The sequence below is a fragment of the Episyrphus balteatus genome, chromosome 3, assembly GCF_945859705.1.
Source record: "Episyrphus balteatus chromosome 3, idEpiBalt1.1, whole genome shotgun sequence".
NCBI classification, from domain to species: domain Eukaryota; kingdom Metazoa; phylum Arthropoda; class Insecta; order Diptera; family Syrphidae; genus Episyrphus; species Episyrphus balteatus.
In genome coordinates this window covers 98,181,270-98,202,412 of record NC_079136.1, presented here as the reverse complement: position 1 = coordinate 98,202,412, position 21,143 = coordinate 98,181,270, and the positions used below count along the sequence as shown (strand labels likewise).

At 31.3% G+C, this 21,143-nt stretch overlaps 1 protein-coding gene and 1 long non-coding RNA gene across 3 annotated transcripts in view; one reads left to right on the top strand and one right to left on the bottom strand.

The window, feature by feature from the left end:
* LOC129916926 (uncharacterized) overlaps window positions 1-18,845 on the top strand; it is a 40,515-nt gene extending 21,670 nt beyond the window's left edge. Inside the window, exons 3-7 of one of the 2 annotated variants that reach the window (XM_055997140.1) lie at window positions 269-3,833; window positions 17,777-17,865; window positions 17,987-18,115; window positions 18,178-18,427; window positions 18,493-18,845. In XM_055997140.1, coding sequence (XP_055853115.1) covers window positions 269-3,833; window positions 17,777-17,865; window positions 17,987-18,115; window positions 18,178-18,339 — 3,945 coding nt within the window. In that variant the 3' untranslated portion in view covers window positions 18,340-18,427; window positions 18,493-18,845. The remainder of the gene's footprint in view (window positions 1-268; window positions 3,834-17,776; window positions 17,866-17,986; window positions 18,116-18,177; window positions 18,428-18,492) is intronic. The other variant, XM_055997142.1, reaches the window with a different exon arrangement.
* A 1,327-nt stretch (window positions 18,846-20,172) lies between these two features.
* Window positions 20,173-20,855, bottom strand: LOC129916954 (uncharacterized). Its single transcript, XR_008772568.1, has 2 exons — window positions 20,466-20,855; window positions 20,173-20,399 (listed from the first exon to the last, which is right to left on the bottom strand). It is a non-coding gene; the product is annotated as an uncharacterized LOC129916954 (long non-coding RNA).
* Between the last annotated feature and the right edge of the window lie 288 nt (window positions 20,856-21,143).

Genomic DNA, 21,143 nt, shown 5'->3' with positions numbered 1-21,143 from the left:
AATTCCTCAAAACAGTATATTCCTAGAGAAACTAGTTAAAGATCAGAATTTGGGAAGGATGAATGTTCCACATAAACTTCGTTTAGATGCTTTAGGAAAGTTTTTTTTTTTTTCTAAAAAAGGGTATTTTGATAAGATAACTCACCAAATATTGTTTATCTTAACAAAAAAAAATCAAAACAAAATACACAATGAGCGTTTAAATATGGTACTAACCATGAAATATCCTTTTTTCTTTTTTTCCAATTTACAAAAACCCTATTTATAGGAAGACGATGAAAATGAAGATTTAGTGCAAATGAGTGATGATGATGAAGCTATAAGCACTAATAAAGATACAGATGGAAATGAAATACCATTGCCACCACCCCAACCAACAAATATAAAATCCTCTGACGCGTCAGAACAAATAGACACTTCCGAACTGTATGAACCAGATCAGCCAACATATGAATCAGATGATGAAAATGAATCGAATACTCCTATGGCAGAAACTAATGCCTCTGTTGACGATGAAGAAAATAAAGATGATTGTAATAATGACATCGAGTCACAACCATCACCATCACCAGAAAATGATATGGAAATTGAAAGTCAAGATTCGACAACTGAGAAAAAAGTTGTCTCTGAAACAAGTCAAGTTGATGATGAAAATGAAGAGCCAGAAGGAGAACAATGCATTGACGAGGTGGCAAGCCTATCCGAAATAACATTACCCGAAGGCGAGTTAAAAAAAACGAAACGTTCAACTTCACGCAAAGGTGTTCTTGAATTATATGACGACAGTGATTGGGAAGAACTAAATATGGAAAGACCGAATGTTGATGATTATCAAATTAGAACTCCACCATTGGATGAAAAAACATCGGAAAAGAATGAAGAAATTCATGACGACAAAGAAGACGAAGAAGAGAATATGACGCCCGAGCAACCCAGACCTAGTTCATCTTTGGCTGAAGAGGCCATCGTCACTGGAGACGAGAAAATCAGTGAAGGAAAAGAAAATGAAAAAGATGAAAATGAAGATGATGAAGATAAAGAACAAGATCGTTCGTACACTCCTTGTTTAGATGAAAAGAACGAAGAAGAAAATGATGGAGCATGTACGCCAGAACTTGCTGGTCCATTAACAATGGCTGACAACCCGGAAGATGGATCCCATACACCGGATCAAGCAGTGGCAATAACAGATCCAGCAGGAATAGCTGGAATGGAAACAGAGCTTATTTCTGAAGATGATGACTCTGATAAGCGTGATAAAAACAGACGCGGTAAAAGCACAAAAGATAAAGAACAATTCAAGAAGGTTAGCAAAAATCAAAAAGATCGCAATTATCGTACTGAAAAAGCATTAAGCAGTAGGCGAAGAAGATCAAGAAGTCGTCGTAAACGTTCCCGTTCCCGTAGCCGGACAAATGACAAAGAAAATTTTGGAGGAATGTTCCGCAGGGGGGGAGGTGCTCAGAGAGGTGGTCGCTTTAAGCGCCGTGAGATTCCACGTTATAATGTTCGAAACGTTGTTAACAATCAGAGAAACTTCAAAGATCGATATGGGCGAGATACATCGCGTCCGGCACGTTCTACAAGCAGGACACGTCGTCGACGTACATTTTCTAGGTCAGTTTCTGGGTCAAGTTCAGGTGGGCCGTCACCGACGAAACGACCACGACGAAGCTTCAGCATGTCACCCACGCCTCCAAGGCATGTCGTACAACGGCGTCAGACATTGAGTCCACGTAGAAGATCACGTTCTCCAATTCGTAGGTCACCTATTCGTCGTCAGTCCCGCACACCGTTGCGAATTCGTTCACGTTCTAATACCCCGCCTCGTCGGAACAAGCATAAAAATAAAAAAACTAAACGTTCGGTTACACCAGTCAACAGAACACGTTCCTTATCAAGATTCACACCGCGAATGAGTCGATCTAGAACACCACCGCGACATAAGCCAGTCAAAAGACCAAAAGATCGTAACAAGAAAAAGAAAAAGAAGCGTCAGCCATCACCAAGTCCACAATTATCTCCTTGGGCAAGGGAACCTTCGGGACACAGAGAATCGCCGCCTCCGACAAAACGCAAGCGCCATCATACACCTAAGGATAAATCTCCGGTGGTCGATCAGGGTTGGTCACCCTCACCAAGTCCACCTCGAACTTATTTGCATGAAAATATGTCGTGGACGCCACCTTTAGCTTCACCGGCAGGTCCAAGTCGTCTGCATCGCGACGAACAATATAATGAGTTCCCAATAACCTCCAAGCCACCTAAAGAGAAGAAAAAACGAGATAAAAAGAAAAAGAAGAATGAGAAAAGACGCCAAGATACTGCGCGTAAGGAAAAACGTCGTCGAGAACCAGGTGTTCTAAGTCAAGCGGCGCCTTCTAAGGAAGTTTTTGCTTCAGGCAGTAACATTCTGGTGAGTGTGAGTTTTAATAAGGACGGTACTCAGCCCCAGCAGCATACCGTTGTTACTCTTCCACCAACGCGTGAAGAAGTCATTGCAGGCATGAGAGGTCGTTCCAAAGAACGCCAGGTAGAACAACAAGGAAAGAAAAAAAGAAGAAAAGATGCTCGTAAACGCAAAAAGATTGACACCAAACCCATCGCCATTATTGATCTTGAAAGGTCACCCTTCCAGGTGACGCAGGAGCCTACAGATGTGATAATTCTCACAGATAGCGAAGGTAATGGGCGAGATGATGATGAAAATCTAAATGTAAGTCGTGAATCTGGAAACGCAATGATGACAGAAATGGACCATCACGAAACCTCACCCCACAGAACAGCAAATATTGACAAGACTCCACCACTGGACCGACTGCAGACCATTATGGAAGAGTCTTATGCAAATGCTATTATGCAACAAGGTCCAAAGACTCCCCCAGAACCACAAAGTGGTATCAAATTTAATCTTATCAACAAGAAACAGAAGCAAATTCGAAATGTACTACACGATGCAGCCGAAATAGAGTCGGACGAAAACCACGAGCAAGATCGACCAGAAGATAGAGATCAAATGCAACAGAGTGCAAATAAAATAGGACCAAACACACCACCAGAATCTGGGCCATGTTCGCCTGATGTATACGATCCATTCGATCCAACAAAATCGCCGTCTATGTCCCCGCGATCACCAACACCACCGCTTGACGTGTCCCATCACGAGTCAATTCCTGACAATGACAAACATTCGGCGGAAGAATTACGCTCAGAGACACGTATGACTGCCTCGTCTGGTGGCCCTGTTGCCCCTGAAAAGAATACTTTGAATCCAGTTGATTTAGTTATGGCCCTTATGAATACCAAAACCAACAACTCGCAAGATTTGGCCAATAAATCCAATGAATCCCAGTATAGTTCTAATCAAGTTGTAAACCTAATCGATGAGAATGAACAACCTGAGGAAAACACCTCTAATCTAGGAATAACAGTTCTTTCAAATGTAATCTTATCAAGTGGGAAAAATCAGCATATACCCATTATCTCAAGTCCCCCGTTATCAAAGACTTCCTCTAATAAACCACCACAGAAAGTCACAAATATTTTGAGCAATCTTCCTGGTCTAGGTAATCGTCACAATGGTGACGCAGATGAAATTGAAAGTCCCTATTCACCAGGCTCGGCAGATTATGAAGATCTGTTTGAACCACCACCAGACACAAATGGAGGTACGAAGAGGCGACGTAATGATAAACGTGGTGTTAAAAAAGGTGGGGATGTTTTTGAAAATTTATTTGGCTCATCACCACATCAGTATGTAAGGAATTCAAATGCTAGAAAACACAAAGCAGCAGCCCCTGCGGCAAAGAATAAGCACAAGATGATTGTGAAAGGTGGGTTTATAGTTAATTGAGGCAGTAACGGTTATAATGCTATATTACTTTCAACTTGCTCTCGTGGTTCTTTCATTATGTTCCTTGTTGCCTTCAATATTTTTCGCATCAATATTTGTAGCGTACTTACCTGGTACATATTTTTTTTTAAACTTTTATATTTCCATTAAGTGTTTTTGGTAAGAACACAATTTATATAATATTTAAATTAAATAACTCGCGTTTATAAAGGTTGGCTTTGATGGTACGTACGGTTATGCTGTGTAAATGGACCAAAGGATAAATGAGGTAACAAACAAAATTTAAGTTTTAAAGTGGTATAACATATAATTTAAAAAAATGAAACAGAAAAGAAAAGGAATTCAAGGTGTAGACTAAAATTAATTTAACAAAATTGCTTTCTCTTATCATTTTTATTTTTTTTTTATTTTAATGAATATTGTTGAACTTTTTTTATAAATAAAAACAAGGCATTTAAATATATTTTTTTACAGTACGCTGCTGAATTCAGAATTAATTTCCCAATAAAAAACGAAAAATCTCGTTATACAGTAGTTTGGCAAACGAATTATTTCGAGAGTTTTCATTAACACAATTCTTTGTCCTGAACATTTTTTTTAAACTTTTTTTTATTGTTTAATAACTATATTTATTATTTTTTAATTTGTTAAAAAACTCATTCAATATTTGGTGGTATTTTCGTTGGCATTTCGCTGCGGGAAATTGTATTTTCAATTCGCTTCAGCTGCGTGCTAGACTTTACCGGAAGTAATGAACAATAATTTGATATATTTTTTAGTAAAGTAGCTAAAGTTACAAAAATGCCATTATTCCGAAACCGGGCCGAAAAACTCCGATTCTCCGGATTTTTTTTTTTTTTAATTAAGATGTGTGAACATATTTTTTCTTAAATATTAAATTCAGCTCTTCATGTTAACATTTTTAAAATTGTTGAGTTTGTCAAACGAATTCTTTGGTTTTCTGTTTCAATTTAATAAATAACTGTGCAATAAGCTAGGAGGCCGTTTGCGAATTTTTCAAACTGCTAATAGTGGAGTAACTAAAGCTCAAAAATTGGCAATATTAGGGAACCCGGCCGAATAGCTTAGATTTTGATGTTATTTTTTTTTTCAAACGTCGGTAATTAAAAATACTTTAAAGTCTACAGGTTAAAAATTGCCGGTGTTGCCGTTTTGATTTTTTAAATTTAATTAAAGTTTTTTGTGAACAAAAAAATAATTTTTTTTCAAAAATGTTTCCTAAATTTAATTAATTGAATGAAGGGCTTTTGAAAGAATGGTAATTGAACTCAGATTTTTGAAAAAAAAAAAATTACACGGTGTTACAAAAATGAGGTTTCAAAATATACGCGAGCGGAGACCTATCACGTTTTGTAGAGCTAGTCGCACTGATTACGAAACAGTATTTTAAAAGTCCCTAACACCCCCAAAATCTGGAGTTAGGGGCAAAAAACGGTTTTTTTTACCTTCACCTATTGAAAAAAATCTAGCTTCTTCAAGTTTTTACCCATTTTTAATAGGAGATAAATATACCTTTTCAAAAATGTATAAAACATGTAACTCGGTTAAACCACCTAGAATTTTTAAGCTGTCAAAGTTCAAAAATTCCATTTTTTTCGTCATTTACCCAACTTCACAACAACATGCTGTTTTAAAAATATATTCTAAAATAATATTTATTTCCAAATCAAACGAGGTATTTTTTTTTTTGAAAATCAAAATTGGCTTAGAAAAATCTATCCCCCCCCCCTTTAGGAGGGAGGGGCAATGTTCTAAAAAAAATGTTATTAAAAAATAACGGCAACAGTTATAAGTTATACCATTTCCAAAATAGAGAATTGTACATTTAATTCTAATTTTTAAATCAATATATTTTAACCAATTTTTTTTTTAAATAACCGATTTCAAAGTTAAAAATAGACTAAAAAAATTTAAAAAAAACTCATTAATTACTATTTTTGTCCAGACTGTGCATTTTAATAAAAAATTGTTTCATGTAGAAAACTGCCTCAATTGATTCCTTATCGAACAGTGAAAACTATATGCTTCTATGCCTTCTAGGTTTTGTGAAAATTGAAAATTTTTTCAATGGGTGAAGTTCAAAAAAACAGTTTTTTGCCCCTAACTCCAAATTTTGGGGGTGTTAGGGACTTTTTAAATACCGTTTCGTAATCAGTGCGACTAGAAAAAGTGCAACAGATATGAAAATTTTTAAATGCTCATGTATTAAGTCAATTATTGTAGAAAATTATAAAAAAAGCAATTTATAAAATTCTTTCATTCGTGCTTATGGTAACCGAAAACGAAAGATGATGTAATTTAAAATACACTGAACGAAAAAAAGCTAATATTTTCTAAACTGGGTGCGATAGAAATTTTTTCTATTTGGTTTAAGTACAGTCATAAGTTTAGCTATCAGCCATTTCAGGGTTATCCATTTTTTACCGGACACCCTGTAGATTACCTTTTATGCTTCGGAATTCAACTGATAATATTTATGGCCAAACATTTTTTCAAAGAAATTCATATTTTATTTGAAAAAGTTTGGAAAAAAGTCATTTTAAGTTTTTTTAATAACATTTTTTTTTTATTCTGAGTTTGAGGACCATTTTTTCAAAAACTCTAAATTAAATTTAGTGGATTTAAATTATAAGAATGAGTTTCTGGCTTCTTAAAAATGTATTTCAAAATATTGTAGGTGTTGCCGTTGTTTTCAAAATTGCATTTATCGCTTATACGATGGAAGATTGTCCCTTACTCTCTTATATTTTTTTTTTTCCTTAAATTACCTAGAGAATCTTTTGCAATAATTTGTTTTATGAAATTTAAGCAAAAAAATGGTTTTTTTCAAAAAAAAAAATTCAATTTTAATTAAAAAAAAAAAAAAAACAATACGGCAACATCGGCAATTTTTAATCTATAGACTTTAAAGTATTTTTAATTACCTACGTTTGAAAAAAAAATTGTCAAAATCAGAGCTGTTCGTCCGGGTTCCCTAATAATTTGCTTTAGTTACTTTACTATAATTAAAACGTTTCGATTATGGCGGAATAGAGCTTGGAACTCGGTCGGACATTGAAATAATCAATTTCGTGAGTGACTCAAAAATAGATATAAAAGGCTTTTACTTTTTTCTAAAACATCGACCCCATTTAGGGGATTAACTAAACTTAAAAATTGTATTTTGAAGCGCAGCTAAAAGCTCCGATTTTTATTATTTCTTTTTAAACATGCGTCGATAATAATTGAGAATACTTTTACCTCTATGGGTTCAATATCGCAGCTGTTGTTTTTGTGTTTTTTTTTTATTAAAATTAAGATTTTTGTGAACAAAACATAATATCTACATACATACTACGTGTATTCTTCTAGGTGTTTTGGAGAAACCGATCCTAATAATACTGAAAAAGAAATTTATGTGAATATGTAGGTACTTACAAAATTGTGAGTTTGAGGACAAACTTCATTTACTTAACTTATGGCGTTTTCGATTGGCAGTCCGGAAGCGTCCGGAATCATTCTGAAAAATTTTATTCACACAAAACTGTCAGTTTTGTACGAATAAAACGCTTTCAGAATGATTCCGGACGCTTCCGGACTGCCAATCGAAAACGCCATTAATTTTAAACTAAAAGACAAGAATAAACGTCTGGCTTTTTATAAATGTGTATCTTACGGCCAATTTCTTCACAAAAGTCCTAAGTCAGCTTAGTACCCGGTCTAGCACTAGTACTCGGTCCTAACGAAAAGTTAGTACCTGAGCATTTCTTCACATTTATAGGACCTGATCTAAGTTCACAACGAGGTCCTAAGAATTAATACGTATAAAACTGGTCTAACTGTCATTTTTAGAATTTATTGAAGTTTGTTATGTTTGTTTTTTTTACATTTGATCAAATTTAACACAAATTTAACAAATAAAAAATTTAATAAAAATAGAAAACAAAGCAAATAATTAAAATGAATATTGAGAAAATGTTATGAAGATTAAAAAGCCGACAAGAAATACAAATTCAATACATTTTATGAAGAATTGTCAAGAATGAAGAATCGACAAGAACAAAAATATCAATGTCAATCAATGTCATAAATGGCGAGGGATCATTCAATTATCTAAATGCAGCCAAGAAAGGCTGCCAAAAAATCAGAAGGATTACCATAAACCATAATAATTTAACGAATAAAAATATTTTTTATTGAGATGTATGTTAATTGTGTAAATAAAAGAAAAGCTGTTAAAAACGCGGTATTTCGTGATTATTATTATGTATGTTTCAAATGCATAAATGGTCCCCATTGTGAATCTCCAGAGGAATTCTGACTCGATAGAAATAATTTAACTCTGAAGTTTATAGTATAGTGATATGATCCTCCAATATGATTGCAAATCGCCTCTAGTATTTTTGTGAACAGAGCTTTTAAGAAATAATACAGACTGCAAGGATTGTACATATTTATCATAAGCACGGTTTAAAAATCTTTGCAAAAATACACCCAAAATCTGCTGCGGACTTGGTCCAAAAGTCTGGTATATTAAAAAAAAAACTTTCATAAAATTAGAATCAATAAAAACGCACTTATCAATCGATACAACACCCAAGTAATTAAAAAAGTCTGCTATATATGGACTACAGGAAATTTAAATTTTCAAATTGAATTAAAATTCACAAAATCCACCAAATTTAAACAAAACATAATGAAAATTATTCTTTGTTTACGTTTTTTCTTCTTTATTAATCTGCAATATCGCTTTAAAAATATGAAATCCATTGCTTTGATTGACTACTAGGCGCTAGACTACCGATTTTGAGGTCCTAACAAATACGGAGTCCTAACTAATACTCGGTACCAATTTGACAGAACTAGGGCTTAGTACTTGTGTGAAGAAATCACTTGGTACCAATTTGAGTACTAACGATTGGTATAATAACCAGGTCCTAGCTGATTTTGAGGAGCTAGCTAGTACTGAGTCCTAACTAGTACTCGGTCCTAAATTGACAGTTCTAGGACTTAGTACTTGAGTGAAGAAATGAGTTGATACCGATTTGAGTACTAACTTTAGGACTAGGACCGGTATTAGCGTTAGGACTCTGTGAAGAAATCGGCCGTTAGTCTTGTAGGTGTTGCCTTTGTGTGACAATTTTGCTATTTGTTGGATGGTCTTGAAATAAATTACACGTGGTACTTGAAAGATTGCCGCGTGAAGGTTTATTAACTTTTTTTTAACAAAGTAAATAAACAGTAATTCACGAGCAGTGTGTCGAAAACCTAGAGCGTATAGGTTGAGTTAAGAAAAGACAACAATTGTATGGGAGGGCAATTTTCTAAAAATTTAACTTAGCTTGATAAAAAAATATTAAAAACCAACGGTTACACGAATATACTTTTCTGTTAAATCAAAATGATTTTGTTTTCTTTTTTTTTTTCTTTTCAAGGAATAGTTTTTGAAAAATTTTGTTTTCAAACTCTAAATTTTTGAGCGTAAAGGACAAATAGGAAAACGACTTTCTTTATCAGATTTTTATTTTCTTGGCTATTTTGCTTTACCATTATCAAAAATTAAAAAGTACTGTGCTTAATCTACTTTGACTCCATGAATGAGTTTTATTTCCATTCAAAATTGAATCTTAAAAATAAAATTTCTTGGTACCAGTGTGGTACTAGAACGCTCATTATTGAGCCTGATAAAGAAAGTAGTTTTTCTATTGTTTAATTTTCTCAAAAACTAGAAGGCTTAAGAACATATGGTTTTCAGTATTTGATAAGAAATTCATTGAGGTAGTTTACATTATCGATTTATCCTTATTAAAATTCATAGTCTTGACAAAAATAGTATTCAATGTATTTTTTCATACTTATTTTCACAAATGTTGACTTTGAAATCGATTATTTCGAAAACAACTGATTAAAATAACTTGATAAAAAAACCCAAATTAAGTGTACAATTCTAGCTTTTGAAAAAGGTATCACTGATAACAACTAAGTGTTGCTGTTGTTTTTTAATAATTTTTTTAGTAGTTTTTTTTAGAAAATTGCCTCTCCCTCCTAAAAAGGGGTGGGAGCATAGACCCTCCCTCCCATAACAAAAAATGATTGTATTGAATACCTTTACAAAAAAACGTTTTCAATTCTCGGCGACTAAGTTATCGTACTCGAGCCTTGTGTTGATATGAATTTTTCTCGAAAAAAAAACACGTTTACGGAGGGTATCTCGAAAAAAGAAGTTAGTCCGATTTTGCTAAAAACGGCCTTCAGGAACAAAGCCTCATTTTTAGTTTTTGTAGTCATTTTAGGTCAACCTTAAACATTGAATTTTCAAAACAAATACTTTTTTTCTACTTTGCATTAAAAAAAAAAATTAAATTACTTTTTTATAGCCACTATTCAACGGGTATAACATTTTTTGAATGGCAATGTATTAGAAGAATTATTGTAAAATATGACTGATTAAAAATACTGATGGAATCCATGCATATGTGACAGCAATGTGAAAAAACTGTAGACTTTACAGTAAAATAATTTATTAAATTAATAGTAGATATTAATATAGTAGATAACTCTAGATTTAATTAAAACTTTTACCATTCTGCAATTCCCTTTGGACGAGCATATTTTTAAAAAAGTTGACCACCTACGTTCCTATAGATTTTTTTATACCACAGGTGTTTATAATTTTTTTTTAGGCTTATCCATTTTTTACAGGACACCCTGTATTTTGATTCCGTTTACAACATAAATTCCTGTCTTTTAGTTTAAAATGAAGTTTAGTTTTTACAAAACATATCATTCAAGTGTTTTTGAAAAACTTGTTTACACAAAAAAAAAAATCCGCCAATTTTTCATGTTGGAGGCTTTCTCCCGAACTCACTGATCAATGAAGAAAAATCCCAATCAAAAAGTTTGAATTTATTTTGTTTTTATTTATATTTTTTTTTACAACTCAGCAAAAAATTCAAAATGGTATTTGAAACAGAAGTAATCATCGATCTGAGATAACAAAAATTCATTGATCGGGTGTAAAACATAAATATAAAAGTGTGTTTGAATACCAACATTAAAAAGAACAACAATCATATTCAAAGCTGCTCGACCCGTTTCCGAGAAAATTTGCTTTAGTAGTTACTCCACCTACCTCGGTACTTAAAACATAAATCGTGTATTGAAGGAATACAACAACGGATATCGTGCAATTTTTTTTAAATCCCACATTCACTCAAAGCCGCACAAATTTCTCGATACCACTAGTGATCACTGATCAGTAATAATAGAGTACTTATGCATTGTGAAGTATTTCGTCTTTCTTCCTTTTTGGGTTGTTCTCCAACAAGATAATTTTCACTTCTTATATTCCCATTTCATCCCCTTTCATCAACAAAAAGAATTGGGTAGGTAGAAGTTTTATTTAAAAAAAAAAAAATTTATGATAAATATCTCAAAATCTTGCTTGTTTTTTTAGTTTTTGGGAGTTTTATAGCGAAAATAATGATGAGTTTAGCTTAAAAACTAGATGTGGTAGAGTAAATCTATAAACAGTGTTGAATTCAGGGTAAAAATAGAAATTTTTAGGCCTTCATCCATTGCCAAAAATCTAGGGCAAACTAGGGCAATCTTTTGAAATGTAAGATTATTCAATTTATCCAGCAGTTTAATAATATATACGTTAGATTATGTTGCGGCGTATTGCGCATATTTAAAAACACTCATATTAAAAAAATAAAATGCACGACTGGGTCGCACGAACTTGCTCTTAGAGTTAAAGTTGCTTAAATTTTTAAGACTTTTTATATAGAAATTTGAAAAAAAAAACAAAATTCGTTTTTGAAAAAAAATAAAATAAAATCTGAAATTAAATTGCCCTCCAAAACAAGTATGCAGTTTTGATTGATATATTAACATGCATTTTTAGAAAAAAAATTTTCAAAATCGTTAGAGCCGTTTTTTAAAAAACTAATTTTTTATAAATATTTTTTTGGAAAAAAAGTTTTAAAATAAAATTAGTATGCCATTTGGTAGAAATCACTAATCAACATCTAAAAACAAAATTTCAAAAAAGTTCAATGTCCCGTTTTCGAAAATTTGATTTTTCAAAAAAAAATTTTCAAATTTTTTGTTAAAAATCCAAAAATTATTTTTTTCAAAATTTTATTTTTGGCTTATATTTAAATTATATAAATGCTTCTTCACAAAAAGTTTCGTTGAAATCGAATAAGCAGTTTCGGAGATAATCGGATTTGAAAAAAACGGTTCTATGGCAGGTACCGTTAATATTGATTTTCAAAAAAATTTTTTTCTATTGAAAGATATACTTTAGCTTAAAACTAACATTTGAATTTTTTAAACAAAATCGTTAGAGCCGTTTTCGAGATATTTCAATTTTACTAAAATCGGTATATGACAAGTACCGTTATTTTTGGTCCAAAAAAATTAATTCCAAAAACCCCTCTGGAGAGTCGCCAAATAACGCTACATACCAAGTTTGACATTAATCGGTCCATCCGTTTAGGCTGTAGCTCCTTATACAGACAGACAGACAGACTGACAGACAGACTGACAGACTGACAGACTGACAGACTGACAGACTGACAGACTGACAGACTGACAGACTGACAGACTGACAGACAGACAGACAGACGGACTTCCGGGACCCACTTTTTTGGCATTGTCTACCATCGTAATGTCATGGAAAAATGTTATCTCAACTTTTTTTTTTGTACGAATGCATAACTTGATATATAGTACCTATATCGCAAGTAAAAATACGAACAAAGTGTGTTTGAAGTACACACTTTAAAAATTCCTCCGTATGAAAAAATAGATTTGCATATATGTACAGATAAATGTTAGCTTAAAATACCTTGATTGTCGATTTCCATATACCCAAATTCACTTTTAAGTTAAAAACAAAAACACTTAGAAAATGTACTTTTTTTAAATCTCAAAAAAATTGTGTGCTTTTTCAATTTGTGCAAGTTGCAACTGATGGCTTCGCGAACCGCGGTGACCAATTTATAGGTAGGCTTAACTAAAGAGTAGCCTGGTTATCTAACTGTTATGGGACATAAGCTTAATCATAGGAGGCAAATTTAAGAAAACTGATTTTTGACCATGTTTTAGGTCAAAATACCGCAGTGTGCGACGAAAAAAAAAGAGATTATCAAATAGCAATTTTTTTGGCTTGAGTTACTCCACTATATTTTTTACTTGCGATAAGATACATACTACATAATATATATCAAGTTATGCATTCGTACAAAAAAAAGTTGAGATAAAAATCAGACATATTACGATGATAGAGAATGCCAAAAAAATGTGTCCTGCAGTTCGTCTATCGTTCAGTTCGTTTTTGGATTTTTTTTTAAAAAATTTGACTTTTTTTGCACTGAAATATGGCGTTGCCGTTTTTGAAAAAATTGACATTTTTTAGTTTCGTAAATTTCATCAAATCATAAGCCAATTTTAATCAAGATTTACAGGCAGGTATTTCTTATCATTTTGAAGTTTAAAATTTAAAACAAAACTTTAAATTTTTTTGATAAAAAATTTAGTTTTTTACTTTATAATTTTTTTCTTGGAACTAAATAAAATCTTAAATTTCCAATAGATATTTAAGATAAAGGTACTTTGATCCAAAAATTAACATTATTATCTTTCAGTTAAACCATCGACATCTAAAAATTATTAAATGGAATATTTTTTACGAATTTTTATGAGAGCAATGCTGGGCTCGAAACAAAATCATTGAATTTATTTGTTCCTTTTATTTTTCGGAGTACTATATTTCCATCATAGCATTTAACAAGTTTTTACCCATATTCTGAAAGATTTATCAATACCTTTTTTAACTATTAGCATAATTGCCTCTTTAAAAAACGTTTTCGTTTTGGACTTTTTTATTGATTTCGATAACCCATCAACCCATTGTTTGACTAGTCTCTTTTTTTGTATTGCTGTTCTATTAGATATTGGCGGTACAACGCCAAAACCGCGAATCTGCATTTTTGGACATTTTCACTTCAACGCGTCATTTTACTTGTTATGGGTCCTATTCACTGTGTTGATCTCAATCCATCTATTGTGTTGCCTAGAAGCCTAAACTATCAATTTCCGTTGCATGAGTTTCCAAAACTTTGAAGCCGTTTTTCTCGAAACTACAATTTTGCAGATTCGTGGTTTTGGCTTTGTGCTCACAATATGTGACATGACCGTGTTCGTTCATATTGTTTCTATTATTTTTTCATTGATTTTACGTTTTAATTAGAAGATTGACATTATCGTTTTATATGTTCCAGGAAAATCGTCTTAATTTATGGTTGTCTTACAAGTAGGTACATGGCATGTCAATAAAATTTAAATCCTTTAGCTGGCTACCAAAAAAGATAGAAAACAACAAAGTTTTCACAAATCTGGGAACGAAACATGACACATAACGTATTGAAGTTATATGTCTCCATCTTTTTCTACTGATTAAATAGAGAGAGCAATAGTCAAATCGTTAACGTACGAGTATGATCTTAATGTTAGTTTGATGGTCTGTACCTTCACTGAAGTTATAAATGTGTACAATTTTTAAAAAGCCTCAAAATGCAGAACAAGACCATTATTATGGTCAAATAAGGTAAAATAAAAAGTTCATTATTTACGGCTGCATTTGAAGAAAACAAAAATGGGGTGGTGAGTGGTTTTTGGATGGAAAACATCTAAAATGTTCCAGAATGTTATTATTCCTATTTCTTAGATTTCGAAAGGAGGTACATTTTTTGCATCACCAACAAAGGTCGCTAAATAGTGTAATAGGAAATAATACTTTTTTACAATATGCAACAATTAACTTTTAGTTATATGGTTCGAAAATAATCGCAAACTTTGACAAACAAATAACAGTGGAAGCTTTCGTTATGGTTAACACTATGGGTAAACAGACGTCATGAGCATTCCATAAGGTAAATGCCCGAAATCACATCGCAATAGAAATAAAACTGATGCATATTGGATCAAGACGAAAGTTCACTAACCTAGCCTTCATATTCATCGAATGTAAATGTTATGGAAAACTATAATTTCTTACTTTTTAAGATGTTACCAAGCATTTTATGTAATTTCTCCACTTTATTTTGTGATTGTGCACTGTGAAAATGCATTTGCAGTGCCTTTATTCTAGTAAACCACTGTATTTTGTGAAAAGTTGCGAAAAAACGCAACTTGAAGCCACACGGTTTCTGTTTTGGCTTTTTGTTTTTTGCAATGTGGTTTGTTATAAATTGCTTTTTAAAATACCAAAACCTAGAATTTGGTAAGTTACCTTACCAAAGCTCCAATTGCTTTTTTCTTTTCTAAAATAAGTGCCTTTATATAAGTGAATCACAGTGTATATGTATTAAATATTTTTCTTAAAACTGTATTATTTGTTGCCTGATGTACCTTTTCTATCTTTGGGCGCAAGTCCCAATCTTCTCAAGTCAAACCCTTGTCAAAAAATTATAAAATTTGACAATTTCGCTTTCTCTTTCTCATAAAAATCAAAATTGCTGCGATGATAGATAATGCAAATTGGGTGCTACATTTCTTTCTGTCTGTGCAAGGAGTCACAGTCTAAGCAGATAGGTTATTTTACTCCACAGTACACATAAAAAGGTAATATATTCCGAACTGACATTGGTCGCCAGATTGTCAAAACATGACACTTTGGCGACCAATGTCAGCTACCGAATTCTTAATTGTTTAAAATACCGACGAAAAACGCACAAAAACCGATAAACAACGCACACCACTAATTTTTAAACAATTATTTACCATTTTCCGCGATGAAACACGAAGAAAATTTGTTATTTTTCAATTTATAATATTTTTAAATGACATTTTATAAATTAAAACAAAAACAAATTTCCTGTTTACTGCGATTGAAATATAAAAATTAAAGGCCGACCGGACAGATTTGACAAACAAATTTTGACAACGTTCGGAATATATTACCTTATTATGTGTACTGTGATTTTACTCTAACTTTGTATGAAGCCTTTCTTAGAAATTTTTCCACTGTCATGTCAATTAACCCCAACTATGATGGGGTTTTCGTTTGAACAAAAAAATTGATTTATTTTTTGATCATTGATTATTTTTCCAAATTTGAATTTTTCGGCAGATTTACCCCTCTTTTACTAACACCCCTATGTATTATTATTGACATCCATCAGTTTGACAAGTTTCTGTTTGATAATAATTTGATTCGGTTTCAATAAAGAATAAAATACTTTTGAGTTCAAATGGAAGCAATTTTAAGCGAATTAATTTATTCATTCAGCTCATCTTCGGTTAAAAAAAATCAACAGTCGAATTAATATTTGACAACTCTGATCGATGCCTGGTTCACAGACACAAATACACACCAATACTATAGCAGATGAAAATCAATCTGAAAACGTATGTATTTGTTTTGTAACGAAAAAAAAAAATCAATTTATAGATCAAAATATAAATTTAGCAAACGAAACCCCCATAAGAATCAAAGATCTACTTTGAACAATTTACCATCAGGAAGTTCGCTAATTTACCATGTTTTAGATAATTTTGGTGTCAATATTTTTGTTCTTGGTCATTTTCAGTTAAAAACAATGTAGCTATCAGATCAAAAAGAAACCAACCTGATTTTTAAATAAAGCGACTGCTGCTGACCCCCTACCATCCCAACAAGTTTTATGAACAGGAGATACATCAAAACACATTCCATGAAAAAAATTTGTCTCACGAAAAATTTTTCGTTTTATCGAATTTCGAAAACTACCTGAAATATTGAAAATTAAGTCGGCACGTAATGATACAGACTTAAAGCCTATGTGCTAGAATATTTGGAAAGTTTTCAATATATAAATGTGTCACTCACATTTTACTGTACTTACTTTGTATGCTTAGAAAAATTTTCGTTTCGCTTCAACAGCGTATTTGGCTTTAAACTTTGGAACTATTTTTATTTATTGAGAAACTTTTAGCCCATTTGTGTATTGAAATTTATTTTCTATTTGCATGTTTTATACAAACTTATTAATTAACATCTGAAATCTAAAAAATTTAAGAAAAATATATAGGGAATAAAAACAACCCATACATTTTTTTAAGTAAAACTACAAAAATAGCTTTAATTGGTAACCTCTAGTGCTGTAGTGGGTGGGGTTTGCTTGTCGATGTCTAAAGCTAAAAATTTAACATTTGTACGACAAGTAGTGTATTCGAAATTTAAAACTTAAATTTAACTCTTGTTATAAAGTGGACCCTTTAAACCTTAAATATCGTAGCCTAAATGCAAGAACCAGCTAACTTGATTTTCGTTGTTTTGAAAAAAAAAATTGCAAAAACATACTTAGCTGTCTTCTTTTGAAGTAAGAGCAAATCGATTCAACGCAGAAGAAAACGCAGATATCTCAGTAACGAACAAAATTGAGTTAGGTGGTTCTTGCACTCAGGTGATTTATATTTGTACTCAGGTGTCAATATTTGATTTGATCTGAATCTTGACCGCCAGTTTGCAATAACATCAAAATTAATTAGTTTTTTCCTTACCATTAAATCCAGAGTGAATATAATTTAAACTGCGAAACAATATTGATTTTAGAAAAATTTTATTTAATATTATGTACATATTAACATTTTACATTTCATACATATTTTTAACTTAAATTTACCAAAACAGAATGTTGCAGCACAAGCATAACCATCAAAGCCAACGTAAGTCGAGCATAAATTAAAAACCAAAACATAAAACCAAAAAATATTTGATAAAATAAAATGAAGGCAACAAATCTTTGATATTCACATTTATCTTTGTATATTGAGATTTTGGAGAGTTGTATTTTGATCAAAGCCATTATATTTATTATAAAACAACCCTTAAGAACTTTTTTACTTATATAAATTATCTTTCCTAACCTTTAGTTCAAAAACTACCGAATGAAGATCATGTGAAAGTTTACGATGATCTGCCCAATTCTGCAGTGGAATTACAGGTCAAGGACAAGGTAAGCGTAAGTTCTTTTTTTTTTTTTATTTTATTTTAATTTTGTTGTACATTAATTCAACATAAAATATCATATTTCAATATAATTCGACCCAAAAATGTATTTAAACAAAAACAAAATTTTATAGTTTTTGCGTAAATTGAATCGTCAAGAGCGAGTTGTTGAAGAAGTCAAAATGATTCTCAAGCCAAGGTTCAATAAGAAACAAATCACCAAGGATGACTACAAAGAAATAATGCGTCGTGCTGTGCCTAAGGTATTTTATATACGAAAAATTCTCATACCTGACCACAATGACCAACAATTTATTTTACACAGATTTGTCACAGTAAATCCGGTGAAATCAATCCCAAGAAAATTCAAAACTTGATTGAGGCATATGTCAAGAAATTCCGACAGAAGCATAGGAAGCTCAACATCCCAAATACAGGTCAAGTTAGCAGTGCCGTTAAGTGTGCGGCTTATTTGAAAAAGTTATAAATTGGCCTTATGGTCGATTTATAGAAAAAACGGTTTTTATTGGAAAATATATAACTTTAATTTTCGAAGAGTTAAATTTTATCGAAAGGTATAGTAATATTGAATTATTACGAGTTATTTTGTTTTTGTAACTGAATTTCTTCTTATTTACAGAAAAGATGTTGTATTTCCAAATTTGGTGAAGACCGTAAGAAAAAATTAACTTCGCCCAAAATTTAAGAAAACAATATTATGATATTTAATATTTTATAATTGGTCTAAGATTTGCACTTTGTATTTCTAGTTTGATAAGAACATTCTCGCAAAAAAAAATATTGTTAGAGATAAATTGTATTCATTTAATTAAAATCTAATTTATTATTTTTCTTTTCTGATTTGATTTTTGCATCCATATCCTCTCCGGATAGCATGATCAGAATAGCTAATATTTATAAACAAAAAAAAATTGGTATAGCTATAAAATTGGTGTTTGTGTTTTATGAATTAAATTAGAAATAGAAATTTAACGCTATAACGATCTACAATTTTCATTTTTTGGCTAAATATCATTAATAACTAGATACTTTACTCTTATAAATTGTAAGTAAAACAAAACTACTTAAATTAAAACAAAATGAAACAAAAAAAAAACTTAGATAAGTTCTTTGTTTTTTCTTTTTGTTTTGCAATATTTTTTAATTTGAATAAAGAGCAAAATTTAAAAACAGAATATCACAAGTAACTTGAAAGTGAATAAACCAAGTTCATAATTATGTATCTATCTATATACACTATATTATTAAAAAATATAATTTTCAATTTAATAGAATAAATAAAAAGTATTGTAAAAAAAATAAATATGATGATTTTTTTAATAAATGTGGACTTGACTTCATTCAAAATACTGTGAAAAAACGCAATATCATAAAAAGTTTCGGAACGATTGCGAAGTAAGAAAAAAGGTAGACCAAAAACACCAGAAATCAGTTGGTCTTTTTTTAACCTTGTGGAGTGATATTTATAGGTACCTATCAGTTGTAAAACTTGTAAAGTTAGAACTAGTTGTGCAGGTCTGACGCATGAAAACTTTCATTAAAGTAAATGTCTAAATGTAAAACGCAAACATTTGGAGCGAAAATGTGCAAATACACTAGCCCAAAAAATTTAGGGAACAAAACAAAATTTTGATTTTTTTAGTGATTTTCGACAGGCTGTATCTCAGTTAAAAATGATCGCATAATGACAAATCAAAAAGCTACATTCTTCTAGTTTTAGGATTTTGTGACTTAATATTTTATTTCTAACAGTAAAATAAGTTTATCGTTGGAACTGTTCAAAAACCAACATTTTCAAATTTTTTGAGATAATTTAAAACACCACATTTTTGCAGCTGAAAATGACTTACTTCTAATGACTTTTTTATGAGCAGAATCAAATTCTTTTGAGTTTATTTGAACATTTTATTAATAAATACCTTTTAAATTTTAGATAAACCAAAGAAAAATCCAAAATTTTCAAAAAATGGAAAAATATCCAAAAACTATGAATTTTTTTTTCAAAATTTAAATTTTTTTTGAAAACTTTTAATTTTCTTTTATTTATCTAAAATTTAAACTTATCGAAAATCACTAAAAAAAAAATAATTTTTTTTTGTTCCCTTAATTTTTTGGGCTAGTGTATATTTCTAAATTTATACTTAAAAAAAAGCTTCAAGCATCATATAAATCGTTCCTCTTCTCACGAACTGACGTACATTTATGTGGTTTTTTACAGGAGAGCAGTTTTTAGTTTTCTGTACCTACTTTTTTTGTTGGTGTAATTTTTTAGTATGTTTATTAGTAAAATTTAGCCATGTTCTGGTAACTTTTCAGGAAATCTATTGATGTAGAAATATGCAATCAAGTTAATTTAAAATAATCAAAAACGACAATTTGCGAGTAACGTCTCTTTCTTCGTCAGAAGAGGGACGAAATGATTATATTCAGCCCCATTGTCATTAAATATTTTTGTTCGCCCGGGAAGAAATTGAAATTTTCCGTTAAATTGGTTTATCGTTCTTCGCCAAAATTTAAGCATATTATCTAAAAAAAAAAAAGATTAAAATACGGGGCTTTCTGAAAGTGAACAACTTTTCGTCCGGAACTCACAATAAAGAAAAATTGAGTCTTGACTGAATATAGTTTTCCTTTATTGTTCATATCTATAAAAAATGTTCGAAAAACATTTATAAGAACACAAATCGAAATCTAAACTTCAAAATTTTGAGAGATGACGCAAATCAGAAAGCGTTTTCATATATCCAAATTTAAATACATGCTTAAATAAATGCCCTGGGTGTCTATTACGTAATACGAAATGAACGGCAAGTAAACGATAAGTCACAACAAAGAGCGATTATGTAATACGAGAAACGCGTTTGACCAAACTAAACCGAAAAAAATATTTTTTTGAGACTCACATGCATTCTAACGGCAGACGCAACAGCATTTTTCCACCTTAAACGAAAGTCAAACGATAGGCAAATGGCAGTCGTAAAGATTAACGAGTAAAACGGTGATTGCAATACGTAATCGCATTTAAACGATAAGGAAGTATTTTCAACGATAATACTTTTACAAAATAGGGCCCCTGATATTAGTCTGATTGCAAATGCTATTCATATGAAGATGCTACATTTAAACAAAGCAACCATGCAATTATGAAAGCACCATTAGTGATGATCTTCGAAGCATAATGAGCCAAGTTTATTTTGTTGTTTTTCTTGCACTTTAAAACTCTACTATAGCTCCAAAAAACACTTAACTGATGGAATACAAATAAAATAA